This window comes from Amblyomma americanum, chromosome 1, assembly GCF_052857255.1.
Source record: "Amblyomma americanum isolate KBUSLIRL-KWMA chromosome 1, ASM5285725v1, whole genome shotgun sequence".
Lineage (NCBI taxonomy): Eukaryota > Metazoa > Arthropoda > Arachnida > Ixodida > Ixodidae > Amblyomma > Amblyomma americanum.
Genome location: NC_135497.1, coordinates 545,065,021 through 545,081,549, shown reverse-complemented (window position 1 = coordinate 545,081,549; position 16,529 = coordinate 545,065,021). Strand labels below are relative to the sequence as shown.

At 45.6% G+C, this 16,529-nt stretch overlaps 1 protein-coding gene across 1 annotated transcript; it reads right to left on the bottom strand.

Annotated features, from left to right (window-relative positions):
* Positions 1–2,421: 2,421 nt before the first annotated feature.
* On the bottom strand, positions 2,422–3,303 carry LOC144129431 (uncharacterized). The gene has a single exon (XM_077663601.1). It carries the CDS (start codon positions 3,301–3,303, stop codon positions 2,422–2,424), a length of 882 nt encoding a protein of 293 aa, XP_077519727.1.
* Positions 3,304–16,529: the final 13,226 nt, after the last annotated feature.

Below are 16,529 nucleotides of genomic sequence, written 5' to 3'. Positions count from 1 at the left end.
GATTTGCTTATTAGTATTGTCGCACTACCTTCCTCGCCATCTGTCGTCAGGTAGGCGACCGCTCCATAGGCGACTGGGCTCGCATCTGCAAAAATGTGCAGACTGGTTGCTGCGTCTCCACCTGCTTTTGCCTTGTAGTATCGCGGCACCTTGACCTCGGGGAGGTAAGACAGTTCGTCAAGCCACTTTGACCACTCCGCTGCAATTCCTTCGGGCAGGGCATCATCCCATTCGATATTCAGGCGCCAAAGTTGTTGAAATAGTACCTTCGCTCGTACAATGAAAGGGGATAGCCACCCTAGGGGATCGTAAATCCGTGCTGTGGTTTGTAGGACGGATCGTTTGGTGGGTGGTTCTGTCGTGGAGATTCTATCGGTGCAGGGGCAGAATGTTAGCAAGTCGGTACTTGGTTCCCACGTGAGGCCCAACACCTTCAACACTCCTGATAGATAACCCAGCGGCTTGGCTCCCTTCGAGTCTTGCTGAAATCTCTGACAAAGCTTTTCACTGTCAGATGCCCATTTGTGCAGCTGCATCGAGGCCGCTCCGAAAATGGCGTTTGCCTCGTTGTAGAGATTCAATGCGGCCTGTTCGTTTTCGGCTCCCATCAGTATGTCATCGACATAAAGGCTGCGTTGCAGTCGACTAGCAGTGATCGGGAACTGTTCTTCCGTGTTCTTTAAGTGATGTTGGAGAGTGGCAGAGAGCAAAAACAGACTGGCAGTCGTCCTGAATGGAACTCGTTTCATGCGCCACGTCAGAATTGGTGGAAGTGGACCACCTGGCTCAGGCTTCGTTTCGTACCACAAAAACGCAGGGCATCTCTGTCCTCAGGTCTCACTGAGATCTGTAAAAACGCCTGCGGAAGTTGAGCAGCATGCCCACAAGGTCGGCCGTTAAATTTGGACCACTTTCCAGGTTGTCATTCAGAGATTTTGCTGACCTGTTGTGAGACGAGGCGTCAAAAACAACACGCAGCTTGTGAGCGCCGCGGATTACAGCCTGATGCGGCATGTGATATATAGTGTTTGCGCCACTGTCGTTCGTTTCGACGATCTCTGCCATATTCAGTGCGCTGTACTGTCTTATAGCCGCATCATAATCATTCAATAGCTCTGGAGAGTTCTGCAGGCGTCTTGTCAGCTGGTGTAGGCGTCTGAGAGCAACCTCTCTGTTATCCTCTAAATCCGTAACAGGTTTCCAGGGGAGGGCTACCTCATAACGACCCTCCTTCAGCTGTACCGTGTCCTCAAAAAACTCCACAGCAGCATTTTTTCCGGTCTTTGCCTCATTGTCATTTATCCCAATCGATTCCAATGTCCAGAATTTCGTCAATATGTCAGTTGTGCTTATTTCCGTGACCGAGGTTCGCAGGATGATCGTTTGCATGCAGTGGGGCCCTTCGTCTATGCCTTGAACTGGTCCTTGAATGGTCCAACCAACAGCTCTTTCAACGGCTCTCAGTTTTCCGTCGATCTTTGTGGATCGGCCGGTCGCTAGCTCCCAAATGTGATCGGAACCTATTAAAAGCCCAATGTTTCTAGGCCCTCCGTCGTTGGTAAAATCGGCGGGTTCGTAGCCGAGTATTCTCAGCCTGTCCGTCAGTGTCACGGGTGGTGTTGGGATATACTGATCGCAAATTACGTCTGTCTCCAGAACCTCCAGTTCGCAAGTTTTCCCCTTTTTAGTTTTCACCTTGACCATAACTCGCCTGAATAATTTTTCTTCTTGGTGACCGCCAAAGACCCCCACGGTCAGCATTTCTTCTCCGAGAAGTCTGCATCCTATTCTTTTCGACGCTTCCGATGTGATGTACGAGCGTTGGCTTCCGCCATCGAAAAGGACTCGCAGTTGCGTCCAGGTTTTTTGGCCACCACAGTTAACTGCCGCCGTTTGCAGTAAGACGGTCCTCATGGGAGCGAATTCGGATCCTGGTGTCGACGTTTCAAGGCTAACCTGTGCGTTTGTGACTCCATTAGCTGCTTCTCTTTTGCGAGCTACCAAGTAGGAAGGGTCACATGTTGAGGTAGCGTGTCTCTTCTTGCACTTCATGCATTTCATGTACACATTACAATTTCTTGAACGATGCCCTTTTCGTGTACATTTAAAGCATCTTCCTGCCGCTTGTAGAAGTTGTTTCTTTTCGTCTATGCTTTTCTGTGCATCGCATTCATGCGTCTGATGCTCCTCAGCCTTGCAGAAGAAACAGCCTTCCTTCGTTATATTTTGGTGCAGGGCTGCAGCGGTCGAAAAAGGCTTATTCATCTTTTTGGAAGGCGGCTTCGTTTTCTCCTTTCGACTGTCATTAGCGCTTTTAGTTATATCCATGTTCCTTAATGCAGCCAGATTTTCCCGACTTTCCACTTCGACCCTCAGGAAAGCAATAAGGGGGGAAAAGGACGTCACAGTACCTTTTTTAGTTTAGTTACAGCTTTCCGAAGCGTCGTCGGTTGGTGATTCCTCGTCCTCGTCCGAGGAGCTAGTTGTCGCGATGAGGCATTGACGGCTGTAGTCGAGAAGGATGTCCGTTGGTGAAGCTCGTTGCACAATCGGCATGAGCAGTGAGCTGTAGGAGTCATGCTTTTGGCCCAGTGTCTCCAAGCCCTTGATGTGCGCAGCCAGAGTATCGTACAGGCGACGAAGTCCGCGTACGTCGTCCGAAGAGCGAACTGGCTGTATATCAATCAGCTTCTTCATATGCTCTTGGATTAGGAGCTCTTCGTTGCCGAAGCGCTTCTTGAGGAGCTCTACGGCGTCGCTGTAGCACCGTGCGGTTGGTGGAAGTCCGGCGAGTGCAGCAGCGGCGTCACCTGTGACCGATGCCCTCAGGTAGTGGAACTTGTCGACAGATGACAGTTCTTCGTTCTTGTCGACTACTTGTTCGAACACTTCCCAGAAGGGCTGCCAGTCGTGTCGCCGTCCGCTGAATCTCGTGAGCTCCAGCCTTGGCAGTTTGAGCCTAATCTTGGAGGTCGTTGTGGCCTGAGCGGCGTTATTCTCGTGCTGAGTCGTTGGTGGGTTTCCAGTCGGGTTGGAGATACACTGTTGCAGCTTTGCCAAGACGGTTACGATGCGATCGTTGTATTCGAAAATCTGCTCGTACTCCGTCTCGGCCTGATCATCATCCAGTATCTCCTCGAAACGACTGTTCACAGCGTTGAGCTCAGCATGGAGAGACATTAGTCGAGCGTGCAAGACACTAGCATCGCTCTGAGTTAGCCGATCTAGACGCTCGAGGCATTCCTTGATAAGCTTCGTTACTTGAGTGCGCAATACCTTTCGCTTCTTGCAGATGTGCTCCATCGTTGTACCAGTACCGTTGTGGATCACCGGAATTGCTTAAAATAACCAAAGGATGGGACGACTTCATGTAGCAGCGTTGGATCTGTTGAGATGACAGGCCACAATAAGGCGAATATCCACGGTTCGTTGTTCGCAATTTCGTCTCTTCACTTCCCGCCCCGGGTTTCGGCACCAAACTTTTGTATAAAATGTCGTGAATACTTTGGCGGTCGTTGAAGAGTAAGCAACCGATGAACGAAGAACAACTGAATTTAATACTGGGTAAAAGAGACAGCTTACAAAAAGGTTCGATGCGTACAAGGTTCGTTTTGCGACTGACGCTTTCGCCGTTGTCTCGTCGCTCCCACGGTCTGAGCCGCCAGACACCTCCCCTCTCGCCACTCGGGGACTCCGGCGTTGAGAGATGCTCTCCAGGGAGAGCGGCCCTGCGTGGCGCAGGGGGACGCGGGGCGCCCTCCTCGAAGGGCACAGACGGTAATAAATAAGTCAGAATGTTTCCGCAAAGCGGGGAATCGGTCTCAGAGGTCGACGCACGGAAAACCGTCTTTCCACGAAACATAACGTTCACAACAAAGGATATATTTGGCTGAAAATAAGACGGAGCAATGGCAATAAAGAAAACAAGCACTATGGGTTCTCTCCTCCATACCAGTCCACCCCTGGGGTTAATGATGACCTACAGCGCTCTTGCTTGCATTTAACCTGTACGTCTAACGAACTTTCTATTTCAAAAGGAGCAAGAATAAGCAGGTATACTCAACTATAATAATAATGTAAGCGCAGATAGAGAGGTACATACCCGAGTAAGACCCCAAAAAGGCTGGAAGTCTAAACGGAGGTTGAAAAACTTCTCCGGCCTTCCTTGATCACGGTGCAAGCTTCCGCCAAGCTTCATAAAGGTCGACTCCCAAGGTCCTTCCCAAGCGCTTCTTTATATATAGCCACTGGAATGGACCCCTTTTCGGGTAACGTCCTGAGCATGCGCAAAGCCTCCTCGTCCACTAATTTTGACGACTGAATATTTGAATAGGAGAGGAGTTCGCTGAACGCGCTTTTCCACGACGTCCCCTCGATGCGACAAACTACTACACAATAATGGACCATTTGGAAAAATCATTAAATCAGCTTTCCGCAAGGCCTGTTTTCCAACCAAAAGTTCCCGTTCAGAGACGACACTCCGGCATTCTTTGTGCAATCTGATTCCACCTTCTGAGTAACTACTCGAATATCGCCATTTGACTTCAAGATGGACTCGAGAGGGGGGACCGCTGTCAACATCCTGTAGCACCGCAGCAGAAGTTAGCAAGGAAATGCAATGATATGTGCTTTGCTTCCGTGGGCTCATAGGAGTGGGCTCACACTAAACTTTCTTAGAATTTTGAGCTGAACAAATTAGACTGACCCCGCACCATCACGCCAACTTCCTTCCTTCACTCCTCCGTACCCGTAGCCCGAACAACGAACAGCCGAACAGACAACCAGCCACTTCGCGACGACAAAGACCGGTCTCCCCCTTTTCGTGCGCCACGCGAGTGATGACACATCGGGCTCACAAAGACGACGGTGATTGGGACTCACGTAAAACTTCCCTTCGCATACGTGAATGTACTTCGACACTTTTTAACAAAGGAAAAGCGAAGCATGCTCCATGTTTCTGCTGATACTGCAAATCGGTACCTGCGCCAGAGTTTTTATTGTTAAAATTGCCGCGCTATGAAAACAAAAGTGAGGGCTAGCACTATAATTCATGCCCGTTCCAGAGTCTTGGGGATGTCTCCAACGCGTCTTTTCCTACTGGGACGTCATGGGAACGCGGAGGTCGTATGTTAGGTTACAGCAAAAAAAAAATGTAAACAAGGCAGGAATTCAGGTGGGGGAAGGGCTGAGCCCCTCTTGAGAATACTTGGGAGGAGGGCGCTGGCCCACCCTGCCCCCCTGTTTCGGCGTCCCTGCTACAGTACTGCACTGCCGGGAAGGTGGACATTGTGGTCGCTTATGTGAGCGCGGAAATGAACGCAGAGCTCGCATCTAGCCTGTATGTTGCCCAACATACAGGGGTGGTCGTGTGCCGACTCATCCCAGGTGTGTGTCGATATTTATTCGATTTTAGTCTACTGGATCAGTTCATGTTCAGGAAAGGAAGAGACCAGGGAGCACCACCGACGATTTTGACATTTATGTCCTCGCGTACGCTTCAGTCAGGCCGGAAGCAAGTGTCAGGGCAATCGCCAGCGCGTACGGAGTCAGCCGGGCATCAGTTTGGACGTCACTATCAAGACACAGCTACCACCCCCTCATGTGTGTCTTCACCGTGAACTGACACCGAATGACTTTCAGAAACGGCGCGATTTTCGCAGCAGGTGCTTAATTAAATGTGATGAAGACCAGGAATTCCTGCACAAAATGGTTTCGACAGAAGAGGCCCAATTTAGCAGGGACTCTATAGCCGCGGTACGTTAGGTTAGTTAGTTATATTGATTTTATTGGCGCAAAAGCAACATAGGCTATGATGCGCCAAACACATGGTTAGAGCTTTTGATAAAGGTTACGCTTTTTATATCTAAAGTTTGTTTAAAACATTGGCTTCTCTGTGAAACTTAAAAATGCTTGAAAAATCAACCAGTGCTTGACCTCCTGAATGTAACATGGGGTGTAGTGGGATGTGTTCTTTGTAGAATGTTGTGAAATATTTTTTCCTCACTTGTTCCAGTTTTGTGCATACAATTAAAATGTGGTTTACCGTGAGTTCATCGCCACACATTTCGCAGAGAGGTTTCTCTTTTTTTGTCAGTAAGAAGTTGTGTGTAAGGTGTGTGTGTCCAATGCGTTGTCGACACAAAATAACTTTTGTAAAACGCTCCTGATGTTTACATGATCTCCATTCTCCTAAAACGGGTTTTATAGAATGTAGTTTGTTGTTTGTCTGTTCGTCCCATGCAACCTGCCACTTAGTTCTGAGTGTACTGTGCAGTAATTTAGAAAAATCCCTCTGTGGTATGCTAACTTGTTTTATACGACCAATTCGAGCTTGTGCTGCGCAAGCATCTGCTCTCTCAATTCCTAAAATTCCAACACGGCTAGGGACCCAGCCTAATATATTGTTATGTTTTTGCTTTGTGATTTTAACTAAGTTATGTATGATTTTTCCTATTATGGGTTTAGCAGCATATGAAGGGTGCAGCGATGGAGCATACTCAGTGCATCGGTGTAAATGATGCTAATTTTTGTTTTGTTTTACTATTTGTTCAGCGGCTACGAGGATGGCATAACACTCCGCAGTAAATGCCGATGCATACTTTGGCAATCGTATCATTTCTCGTTTTTTCCTTGAATTACTGCACTTCCGACATGACTTTCTGATTTTGAGCCATCAGTGTAAAATTCAGTGTAGGTGTCATATTTTTCTTGTAGTGCAAAGAACTCTTGCAGTATGTGCTCGAGTAGCATTTCTTCTTTGTTTACGTGTGTCAGTGTGAAGTCACACACCGAAGGGAGGCTGTACCATGGTGGCAGATATTCATGTCTTTGTGCAATATTCGGTAGGGCGTCCAGTACTGCTACCTCTTTACATTTATCTTCAAAGCGCATTATTATTGGCCTGATAAAATGTGGTTTAATATTGAATAATCTTCTCGATGGGCACTTGGTAACAATGGGATAGCAGAGATGTTTAGGAAGAGAAAGGGTTTTTAGGATGTACTTGCATTTAAGTGTCACTCTTCTATCCTCTAGTGTGGGCTCATTAGCTTCAACATAAAGACTATTTACCGGGGATATTCTATATGCTCGAGTTCATAGACGCAAACCAAGATTATGAACAAGGTCCAGTCGTTTCTTGGAGCGCACCGAAGAGCGATATATTTGCAATAGGCATGCTCTATCGGATCCCACCGTTTTCGCGAGAGTACCTTTAATACATTGAGGGCTTGGGATGCTTTCTTTCTATGGTTGCTGATGTGTGCTAATGTGTGCTAATGTGGGTTGTTAAGGTTGTTAAAGTTTCTTGCAAAAAGTGACGCCTAAAAATTTAAGTTCTTGTTTGTTTGGCAGTGTGGTTTGATTCAAGCACAGGTTGGGATCGACCTGTAGGCCTCGTCGTAATGAGAAGAGAACAGCTACTGTTTTCTGAGGAGAGAACTTGAATCCATTTTTCTCTGCCCAAGCAGCCAGTTTATTTATTGTGATTTGTATTTGTCTCTCGCAGGACAGTATGATGGAAGACGTGTATGCTATCTGTAAGTCATCTACATAAACTGAATACATTACAGACTTTGGTATTACTTTGGCTAAAAAATTTATTTTTACCATGTAGAGTGTCATACTTAAAATGCATCCCTGGGGTACGCCATTCTCTTGGGGGAATGTCACTGACAGAGTTGCTCCTAGACAGAATCTGAATGTGCGGTTAGTCAAGAAGTCGTTCAGCATCCCGCTGCGGATCCCTAGCTCTGCTAGGTCATGTAGGATGCCGAACTTCCACGTGGTATCATAGGCCTTCTTCAAATCGAAGAAGATCCCGATACAGTGCTGTTTGTTGATGAACGCCTCCCGGATGGTGTTTTCTACGCAGAGAAGGTGATCAGTGTCGAGCATGCTTTTTTAAATCCACATTGATGAACATCTAAGAGTCGACGAGATTCAAGTGTGAAGGTCAGTTTAATGTTTATTATGCTTTCGAAAGATTTAGCAATGCAGCTGGTGAGGGCTATCGGTCTGTAATTGTTAGGACTTGTTGGTGGTTTTCCGGATTTCAGAAAAGGTACTATTATTTCTTTCTTCCACTCCTGAGGTATATTCCCAGTTGTCCATAATTTGTTTTAGAATTTCAACAATGCCTGCAGGGCAGCCTCAGAGAGATGACAAGCATAGTGTAATGCACACTATCTGGGCCTGGTGCGGTCTTTTTACCAGAAGATAATATCCTAATCAATTCCTGGAGTGTGATGGGTTGATTGTAGTCCTGGTGCATACCTGCTACAAATGAAAGTTTTTGTTTTTCTGCGATTGCTTTGTACTTCTGGAACGTGTTTGTGTAACTGGACGAACTGGAAACTTCAGCAAAAAGCTTACCTAGTATTTTGGCCTGTTCTTCTAATGATGTTTGTGTCCCGGGTGTAGCCTATAGAGGAAGTGTGAAACTACGAACCTTTTCCCACATTTTTTTGAGGTTATTGAGCTGTTTATTGAAGACACATATTTCTGCCACGAGGATTTCTCGGCATTTCTTCGAACGAATCGCGCTCTGGCCTATGCACTCTTAAAGGCAATCAAGTTCTCCGCTGTGGGATACCGACGCAGAGAGCCCCAAGCTTTATTTTGTTGTTTTTTTACGAATGTGCATTTTTGTGTCCACCATACTTTGTTTTTTGTGTACGGGTCCTGTTTGTGGTATTGCTAGTGTAGCGTCCGACATTATACATGTAGTAAACTTTTCATTCATTTCGCCTATGCTGAGATCTTCACAAAATTCTTTTTCTACTGTGGCACATGGTGTAAAAATTGACCAGTCGGCGAGGTGAAGTTTCCAGCGCCGTGGTCTTGTGGGGATGACTGGAGTAGACGATGAGAGTCTGATGATAGTAGGTAGGTGATCACTTCCCAGAGGGTCATTTAAAACATCTCATTTAGAATCGTTAAAAAGCGATGGTGATGCGAAAGGTAAATCGAGGAAGTTCATTTTTGCCGAGCTTGGGCAACAATAAGTGGCTTTTCCCGTATTTAAAAGAGAGATAATATTTGAGACGATAAAATCTTCGTTATTGGTCCCCTTGAATCACATCGTTCGCTTCCCCAGAAAGAGGAGTGAGCGTTAAAATCTCCAACTAGCAGATATGGCTCTGGAAGTTCATCTATCAGTTCTTGTAGGTCACGGACTTTTAAAGTAAAGTGTGGAGGAATGTACACGGTACAGATTGTTAGTGTTTTGTAGCTGACAATGCTGACTGCTGCAACCTCAAGTTTTGTTTTGAGCTTGATTTCTTGAGCAGGGATGCCACGTTGGACAACAATCGCGACGCCTCCCGAGAGTCGATTTGCCTGCTCTCGATCACGTCTAAAAGTTTTATAATGTTTAGGATATGCACATGTTGTGCACCAAGATTGGTCTCCTGAAAACATAAAACTGTAGGTAACAGTGACCCTAAAATATTTGTTATGTCACTGTAGTTCCGCATAAGTCCTCTGCAATTCCACTGAATTAAAAAGGCCATGGTAATGTTTTCGAGAGGAAATGAAGCGGGGTTTACTTATGTGGTGGGCCTGTTATGAGGGGCCTGTCTTTTTTCCGCTCAAGAGAGCTGTTCCGCTTCTGTAGTGGAGGCGGAGTGGATGCTGTATCCATCACCTCAATCGAGGTGCTGGAGGACCGCGGAGGGGCCGCGGTTGTGTTAGTTTCAGGCCTCTCCCGACAGGGGGGAGTCCCTGCGGGATGCCGACCCATGGACCGGCGCTCCCTGCTTTGAGGGTGGCAGAGCAGCCTTCGCTGTCCCTGCCTGGGGCGTGGATGGCCTTGCCACTAGCTCTGTGAAAGCAGCCTCGGCAGGTGCCGTAGGGCTCTGTGGTGCTACGCCCCCGCGCACCACATCAGCGAAGTTGGGTTTTGCTGTGAAAGAGAATGTGTTCGCAAGCACAAAGCGCCTCCTTGCTTCTTTGAATGAAATGCTTTCTTTTGTCTTTATGGTATTTATTTTATTTTCTTTTTTCCAGGGCTGACATGCCCTGGAGTACGCTGCATGGTCTCCTTCGCAGTTTGCGCAGCGCAGTGCTGCGTCACATTCCTCAATATTCTGGTCTTTAGAAGCGCATTTCACGCAGGTTTTGCGGCCGCGGCAACTTTGTGAGCCGTGGCCAAACTTTTGACAGTTGAAACATCGACAGGGATAGGGTATATAATGTCTGACGTTGACATTGAAGTATCCAACTTCGATCGTTTCGGGCAAGGTACTGGTGTTAAATGTGAGGACCATGTGTTTGGTATCTATTTCTTTGTTATCCCTGCGGATCTTGATTCGGTGAACGTCGATTACATTCTGGTCGGTAAGCCCTTCAAGCATTTCAACTTCTGTCATATGGATAAAGTCTGATTCAGAGATTACACCTTGGACTGTGTTTAGAGATCGGGGGGGGGGGGGTTACAGAGACAGAGATGTCCCCTGTAGACGCAATGTTGGAGAGTTTGGAACACTGGATGCTGTCGCGCAGTTCAAGAGTAAGTCGCCGCTGGACATTTTTGAGACCTTGTAGCCAGGGCCCAAGGTATCGGTTAAGCATTTTGAGACAAGGAATGGGGATATTATTCTTGCCTATATTCCGTCACTTTCACTGTGAATTACGTGGAACTTTGAAAATGTTTGTCTCTTTTTTGAGAAAAAATCAGCTGCTTCGTTCCGCCCTCTTTTTAGAGAGCGATCAGGTTTGGATAAAGATGGAGCCATAAAAAATTTAGTTTTTCGGTCATGGTGCCAGCCACCCACCTTGAAGTCCAACAAGAAGACGGGACAGGAACTTGAAATGAAGTCCTGCCCACGCCAGCTGTACACCTGAACTATAACCAAATATGACTCAACTCAGGGTAGTTGGTCACACAAGGTTAACCCTCGCTGCCAGGAAAACAGGAAAAAACCAAGAAGTGAGTAGGATATAGGAGAGTTGTGAGACAGAGATAGGAAAGTGAAAGATGGAGGGGAGGATAGGAAAAGGCGACTGCCGATTCCCCCCGGTCGGGTCAGGCCGGAAGTGCCGTCCGCAAGAAGCTGGGACCAAAGTGGTGTAGTGCCTCCTCCAAGGGGCCTTAAGGGTCCAAACGCTCGGAATCGGCTCAACTACCAGGATCCCCTTTCCCCCGGACACGGCGATGCCACGCACGGCTAGGCGCGGCTGCTCGGGTCCGTGGTGATACACGGTTGACCATCATCCCCTTGTGGGGATGTCCCTGCGGATGCTCGGGAACCCGCGGTGTCGCCACTCACCGACGCCTGCAAGCTGCAGGCGCCCCCCGGAGGGGAGATATGTTAGGATGTTGGGCAGAAATTTCCTTCATGTCAGGCACAATTCGGCGTTTGCACGGACGTTTGTCTGCTGCCTGTACCTGCTTCGAGTCCTATCGTGTCTTTTTCCACTGTTCCCTCTGTGGCGAACGTATTCAGCTCAGGATGCTTCTTACGAAGCCGGATTTATGTTGCAAAGACTTGGCGTGCGCGACTTCGTGAGGCATCAGCGAGGACGGATCGAGCACGCGAGAAGAGTGGAGAGTTGCTTCCATCTTATCTTTGCTTCGATACATGTAAGTCATCAAGCAGTGCATGCACAAGCGTAGAAAGTTGGGCTTGTTGACGTGAGGTCGTCTTGAAAAGAGCGCTTAAGATGGACAACACGAGCGCCTCCGTCTTTCTCGTCCCGTTCAGCAAGGCGGAAATTTGGCCGAGTTGGTAAGTATTCATCATTTTTGCTCACAGCGCGACAGGAACTGGACACGAGGCTAAAGACAAACACAAACAAGCGCTGACAATCAGCTTTTTTTTATTGAACGAAATGCCTTAAAGCAGCCGCGGTGGTTGAGTGGTTATGGCTCTTGGCCGCTGGCCCGAAAGACGCAGGTTCGATCCTGTCCGCAGCGGTCGAATTTCGATGGAGGCGAAATTCTAGAGGCCCGTGTACTGTGCGATGTCGGTGCACGTTAAAGAATCCCAGGTGGTCGAAATTCCCGGAGGCCTTCATTACGGCGTCTCTCATAGCCTGAGTCGCTTTGGGACGTTAAACCCCCATACACCAAACCATGAAATGCGTATATATACAGACAATGAAAGACTTATCAAGACAACAAAAGTTATCTGGAAGGCACGTGGGAGGTCAGGTAACTCGATTCCCTCTCGGATAATGTATATATGTACGCTTTTTGTCCTTCAATAAAAAAACAGTGAATAGTCAACGCTTGTTTGTGTTTGTCTTTCGTCTCGTGCCCCGTTCTTGTTGCGCTGTGAGCAAAAATGATGAATACTTCTCGTCCCGTCTTTCCCGCAGTTATCAAGACGAAGCTGGGTGATTCCACGCAAAATCAAACTGCCTAAATGTTTCACATTTTAAGTTTTCTTGATTCAGTAGGCCAACAGTGAATTTCGTTTTGTGAAAGTGCTAATATTTCAGAAGAAAAAATTATAAACGACGCCGTGGCAGAGGCAGCGTTATAAAGCATAGCTCATTTTCGCAAATTTGTTATGACGTAAGAATCTAGATGTGAAAGCCATGATGGACATATTTCTCGTGCTAACTGCACAGGTGAGGAGGAATATGTCAGGCTTATTTTCGCATTTTTGAGGAAGTTGTTTGCTGGAAAAAAATTTGAAAACGAGACTATGTCCAAGAATTTTTTGCGGCGTAGATATTAAGCACGTTTCCTTCACATTTGTGCAATATATAAACATTGGGGTGCTGAAAGGATGTACCGGCTTTCATTGTTACATAATATAGGGAAGTGCAAGAAATATTCCCGAAATTTCGCCTTTCTGAACATAGTGGTGTTTTTGAAAAAATGTTTTCAACAAAAAACTTCATCTCCAATTTTCCTTAAAACACTGGAAACAAGTCTCAAGAAGGTGGTGAAGAAAAATGTATGAAAGAACATGTTGCATTATTTTTTTTTCCAACAATGTTATCCTAGCTCAAACTTGTAATTTTTTTAGTGCCAGCAGGAGCGCCTAAATAAGGGGACGGAAGCTGCAAACACGCCCTCCGCTGCTCTAAATTTTCTCCAGATCCCAACACTGAGACCATTTCCATCAAGAGAGAGCATACCTAATACTTTTTGAGGACAGGCACTGATCTGTGATGCAAGAAGGATTCGGTAGAGCCGTTATGGCCGGGTGCAGGCAGTGCGGCCCTTAGGAATGCATTTAAAGAAAAGTTTTGTATGTAATTCTATTGCTGCACAGTGTACCTATGAAGCTGTGTGTGTCCCCAGGCCCTCGCTTTGTCGTTTGACTGCAGGCATACTGTGGCCAATTTTCTCTTATAATTCGCGTTTGATTTAAAAAAAGATTTTGGTTTCTTTTTTAGCCGCTGTTAATTTATTTTGATTGCTTATGCTGGTATATTCTAGATTGGTGATAGCTGTGCTGCCGTAGGCATTCGTTCAACTTATGTACAATTTTCTTTGAGCTTTTGATTATCACAGAGCCTCCAAAATGCCTATGGTAAATGCTATGGTACAGAATGTGGATTTGTAAAGCACCTCTGGCAAGCACATATTGGGATGTTTTTTTTTAAAAACATTGATTTTGAAATGATGCTGTTGACTTCCGCGTTCATTTCTACTATGGAGTTGGCATTTTGTTTAATGAAAGACAACCTTATAGGGGAACTGTGCAGTCAGATAAATACATTGAGAACTTTTGCTTACCTGCACTCAGTGATAGCGGTGCTACTGAATTCTGTTAATGTTACAGATCGGTGTCAATCCACAAAATGTATTAGGTAGGCTCTCTCTTGACGGAAAAGGTCTGTCTTGGGATATGGGGAAAATTTAGAGCAGCGAAGAGCGTTTGCTGCTTCTGCCCCCTCATTTAGGCGCTCTGGGTTAGGCTCAAAAAACTTCAATTTTGAGCTTGGATATCTTTGTTGGAAACAAAATAATGCAACGCGTTCTTTGATACACTTTTTTTCCTTCTTCTAGAGGCTTGTTTCATGAGTTTAAAAGAAATTAGAGATTGGGCGTTTTTTCCTTCGATTTTTGAAAAACACTGCTGTATTCTAAAATTCCACATTTACGACAATACTTCTTGCACTTCCCAATTTTCTGTAACAATGAAAGCTGGTGTACTTTTTTAGCACCTCAATGGTTATTAATTGCGCAAATTTGAATCATACGTGTTATAAATTTGTGGAGAGAAAAATGAAAATAACATCGTTTCAGACTTGTGTCGTTTTCGAAATTTTTTCCAGCAAGCGACAGCTTCCTCAAAATGGCGGAAATAAGCCCATATATTCGTTCTCACCTGCACATTTAGCACGAATATTATACACATCATGCTTTCATATCTAGATACTTACGTCATGGGAAATTAGCGAAATTAAGCTCTGCGTGAAAATGCTGCCTCTGCACTGATATCGTTTATAATTTTTTTCTCCTCAAATATTAGCATTTTCACAACACAAAATTCACAGTTGGGCTACTGAATAATGTGCGCATAACAAGTAAAATAAATGAGAATATAAAAATGAAATATTTAGGCAGTTTGATCTCTCATGAAATCACTCAGCTGTCAGAAGCGATTAGATATGAATCTAAAGTTATAGATGTATGACCCTTACAGCGCAGTGATTAAGCATCGACCGTACTCGCTGCCATAACATGGAACCGAGCAAGCGTGAGTACTGCCTCAGTTTATTTGGCACCATGTACGCCTGCAATCAGCCAGGTTTTTTTGTGAAGTTAAAAGTTTGTTCTTTGTTTTGTGCAGTTAGTTTTAAGCGGAAACATTTTTATTTTATTTGAACCTTATGGTTTATGCTTCATGGGGCTTGACGTTCCAAAGCGACTCGGGCTATGACGGACACCGTAGTGGATGGCTCTGCAAATTTTGACCAACTCGGGTTCTTTAACGTGCACGGACATCACACAGTACACGCACGCACCACTCAGCACTGAGTGCATATATATTTTGAGAAGTCTGAGAAACTAAATTCTGAACACTCTGCATATTAAAATTTATGCCTGATGATGCAGACAGTCTGTTTTTCCAAATGTACGGCATTAGGTAAATTTAGCACCTTTTGCTGCTAAAGCAGTGCTAGCATCACTCCTCCCCCCGCGGCAATTATTTGTTGTGTGTGATGCCTCAGCATGTAGCAAAAACATTCCTTAGAGTAAAAGCATCTATGTAATCATCGAGGGTAAATACAACTACTTTCGCTTAATTGTGGAATCAGATGTCTGATTATACCATAATTTTTCCCGTGCAGTTCAATTTAAATGCAGTGCTCTACACGTAGTACGCCCAAGAAATTAAGGAAATAAAGAAAGGGCTAATTTCTTGTTTATTAAAAGTGCACTAAGCAGTGTTTAACTTTGGCAAAATTTAAGCTGTGCATCTTCACGACTTTGGGTGCTAGCGTGGCTTATGCTTTTCGTAAAAAAATACACGCGTGCTGTGGCATTAAATGCTGCAACCCGAGGTTCAACTTGCTCGCAGTGTTCTTGGCATCCAGGCTCTATCTTCTACTCTCTTTTAATGTGGCCCAGGATATGAATTACACTGTTAGAACGCATTTAGAAGAGGCGAAAGCATTCATTTAACACCATTGCCATTCGGCACTCTGTGATGCCTAGTGGGCTCAGCTGCCGCGATGTAGTATGAAAGAGCAGCAGAGCTTCTGGTGGCTTTCCAGAGCGTAACGGGCTGCCGGAAAGGTAGACGCGCCCTCCCGGTCGAGGCACTGTAAGAGATTCTAGTTCACTGTAATGATGTCATTCTAACTGTAACAATGCTGCCTGTGAAAAAAAATGCTGTGGCTTCCTAGACAGTACTTCTGTGCAGTAAATTTATATGAGCAGGCCTCTTTGCATTAAATTGTTACATATTTTTAGTGATAAAAAGATGGTATGCATTTTTCAGAGGAGGACCTACATCAACGTGCCCATATTTAATGCAGGTTGCCGGTAGCTGGCTTTGCTGGTTGCCCTACAAGCAGTGCCACTGCCCTTTTTTGCGCTTTGAAAAGCTGCGAAAGCTGGGATTTCTTCAGTGAGTGCATCATTTAGAACTTTCTTATAGATTTATGAACATATACGATGTCATTAACACATTCAACACTTTGCTTTTGAAATGAGCAATGTTCGGATGTTTGTATGTGAAGACTTCTGCTTGCTGAGTTATTGTAGAAGATGCCTTTGTGAACTGCTCATTGGACTACACAACCCAGCATTCCTGCTTCCCTTTCGTCAGAGTGACTGAAAAACTCTTGTTACTGTTGTCCATATGTCAGCAGAATAAGCATTAGAGCATGGTCTTGCATTAGCCGCTTGTAACGGCTGATGGAAAGTTCGCAGTAGCAGTACCAGTTACTTATTCCCTGTAATTTTTGCGGTACTGTAATGTACTCCCATAATACTGTGGCCTGAGGGAGGATATGAACTCATAGCAGTGTGAACTAATATTTTGCACATATAGACTAAAACCTGTTTGTGTTCCGTCATTCAGTTTATGAATATTGAATTCTGCAGCTTTTTATGC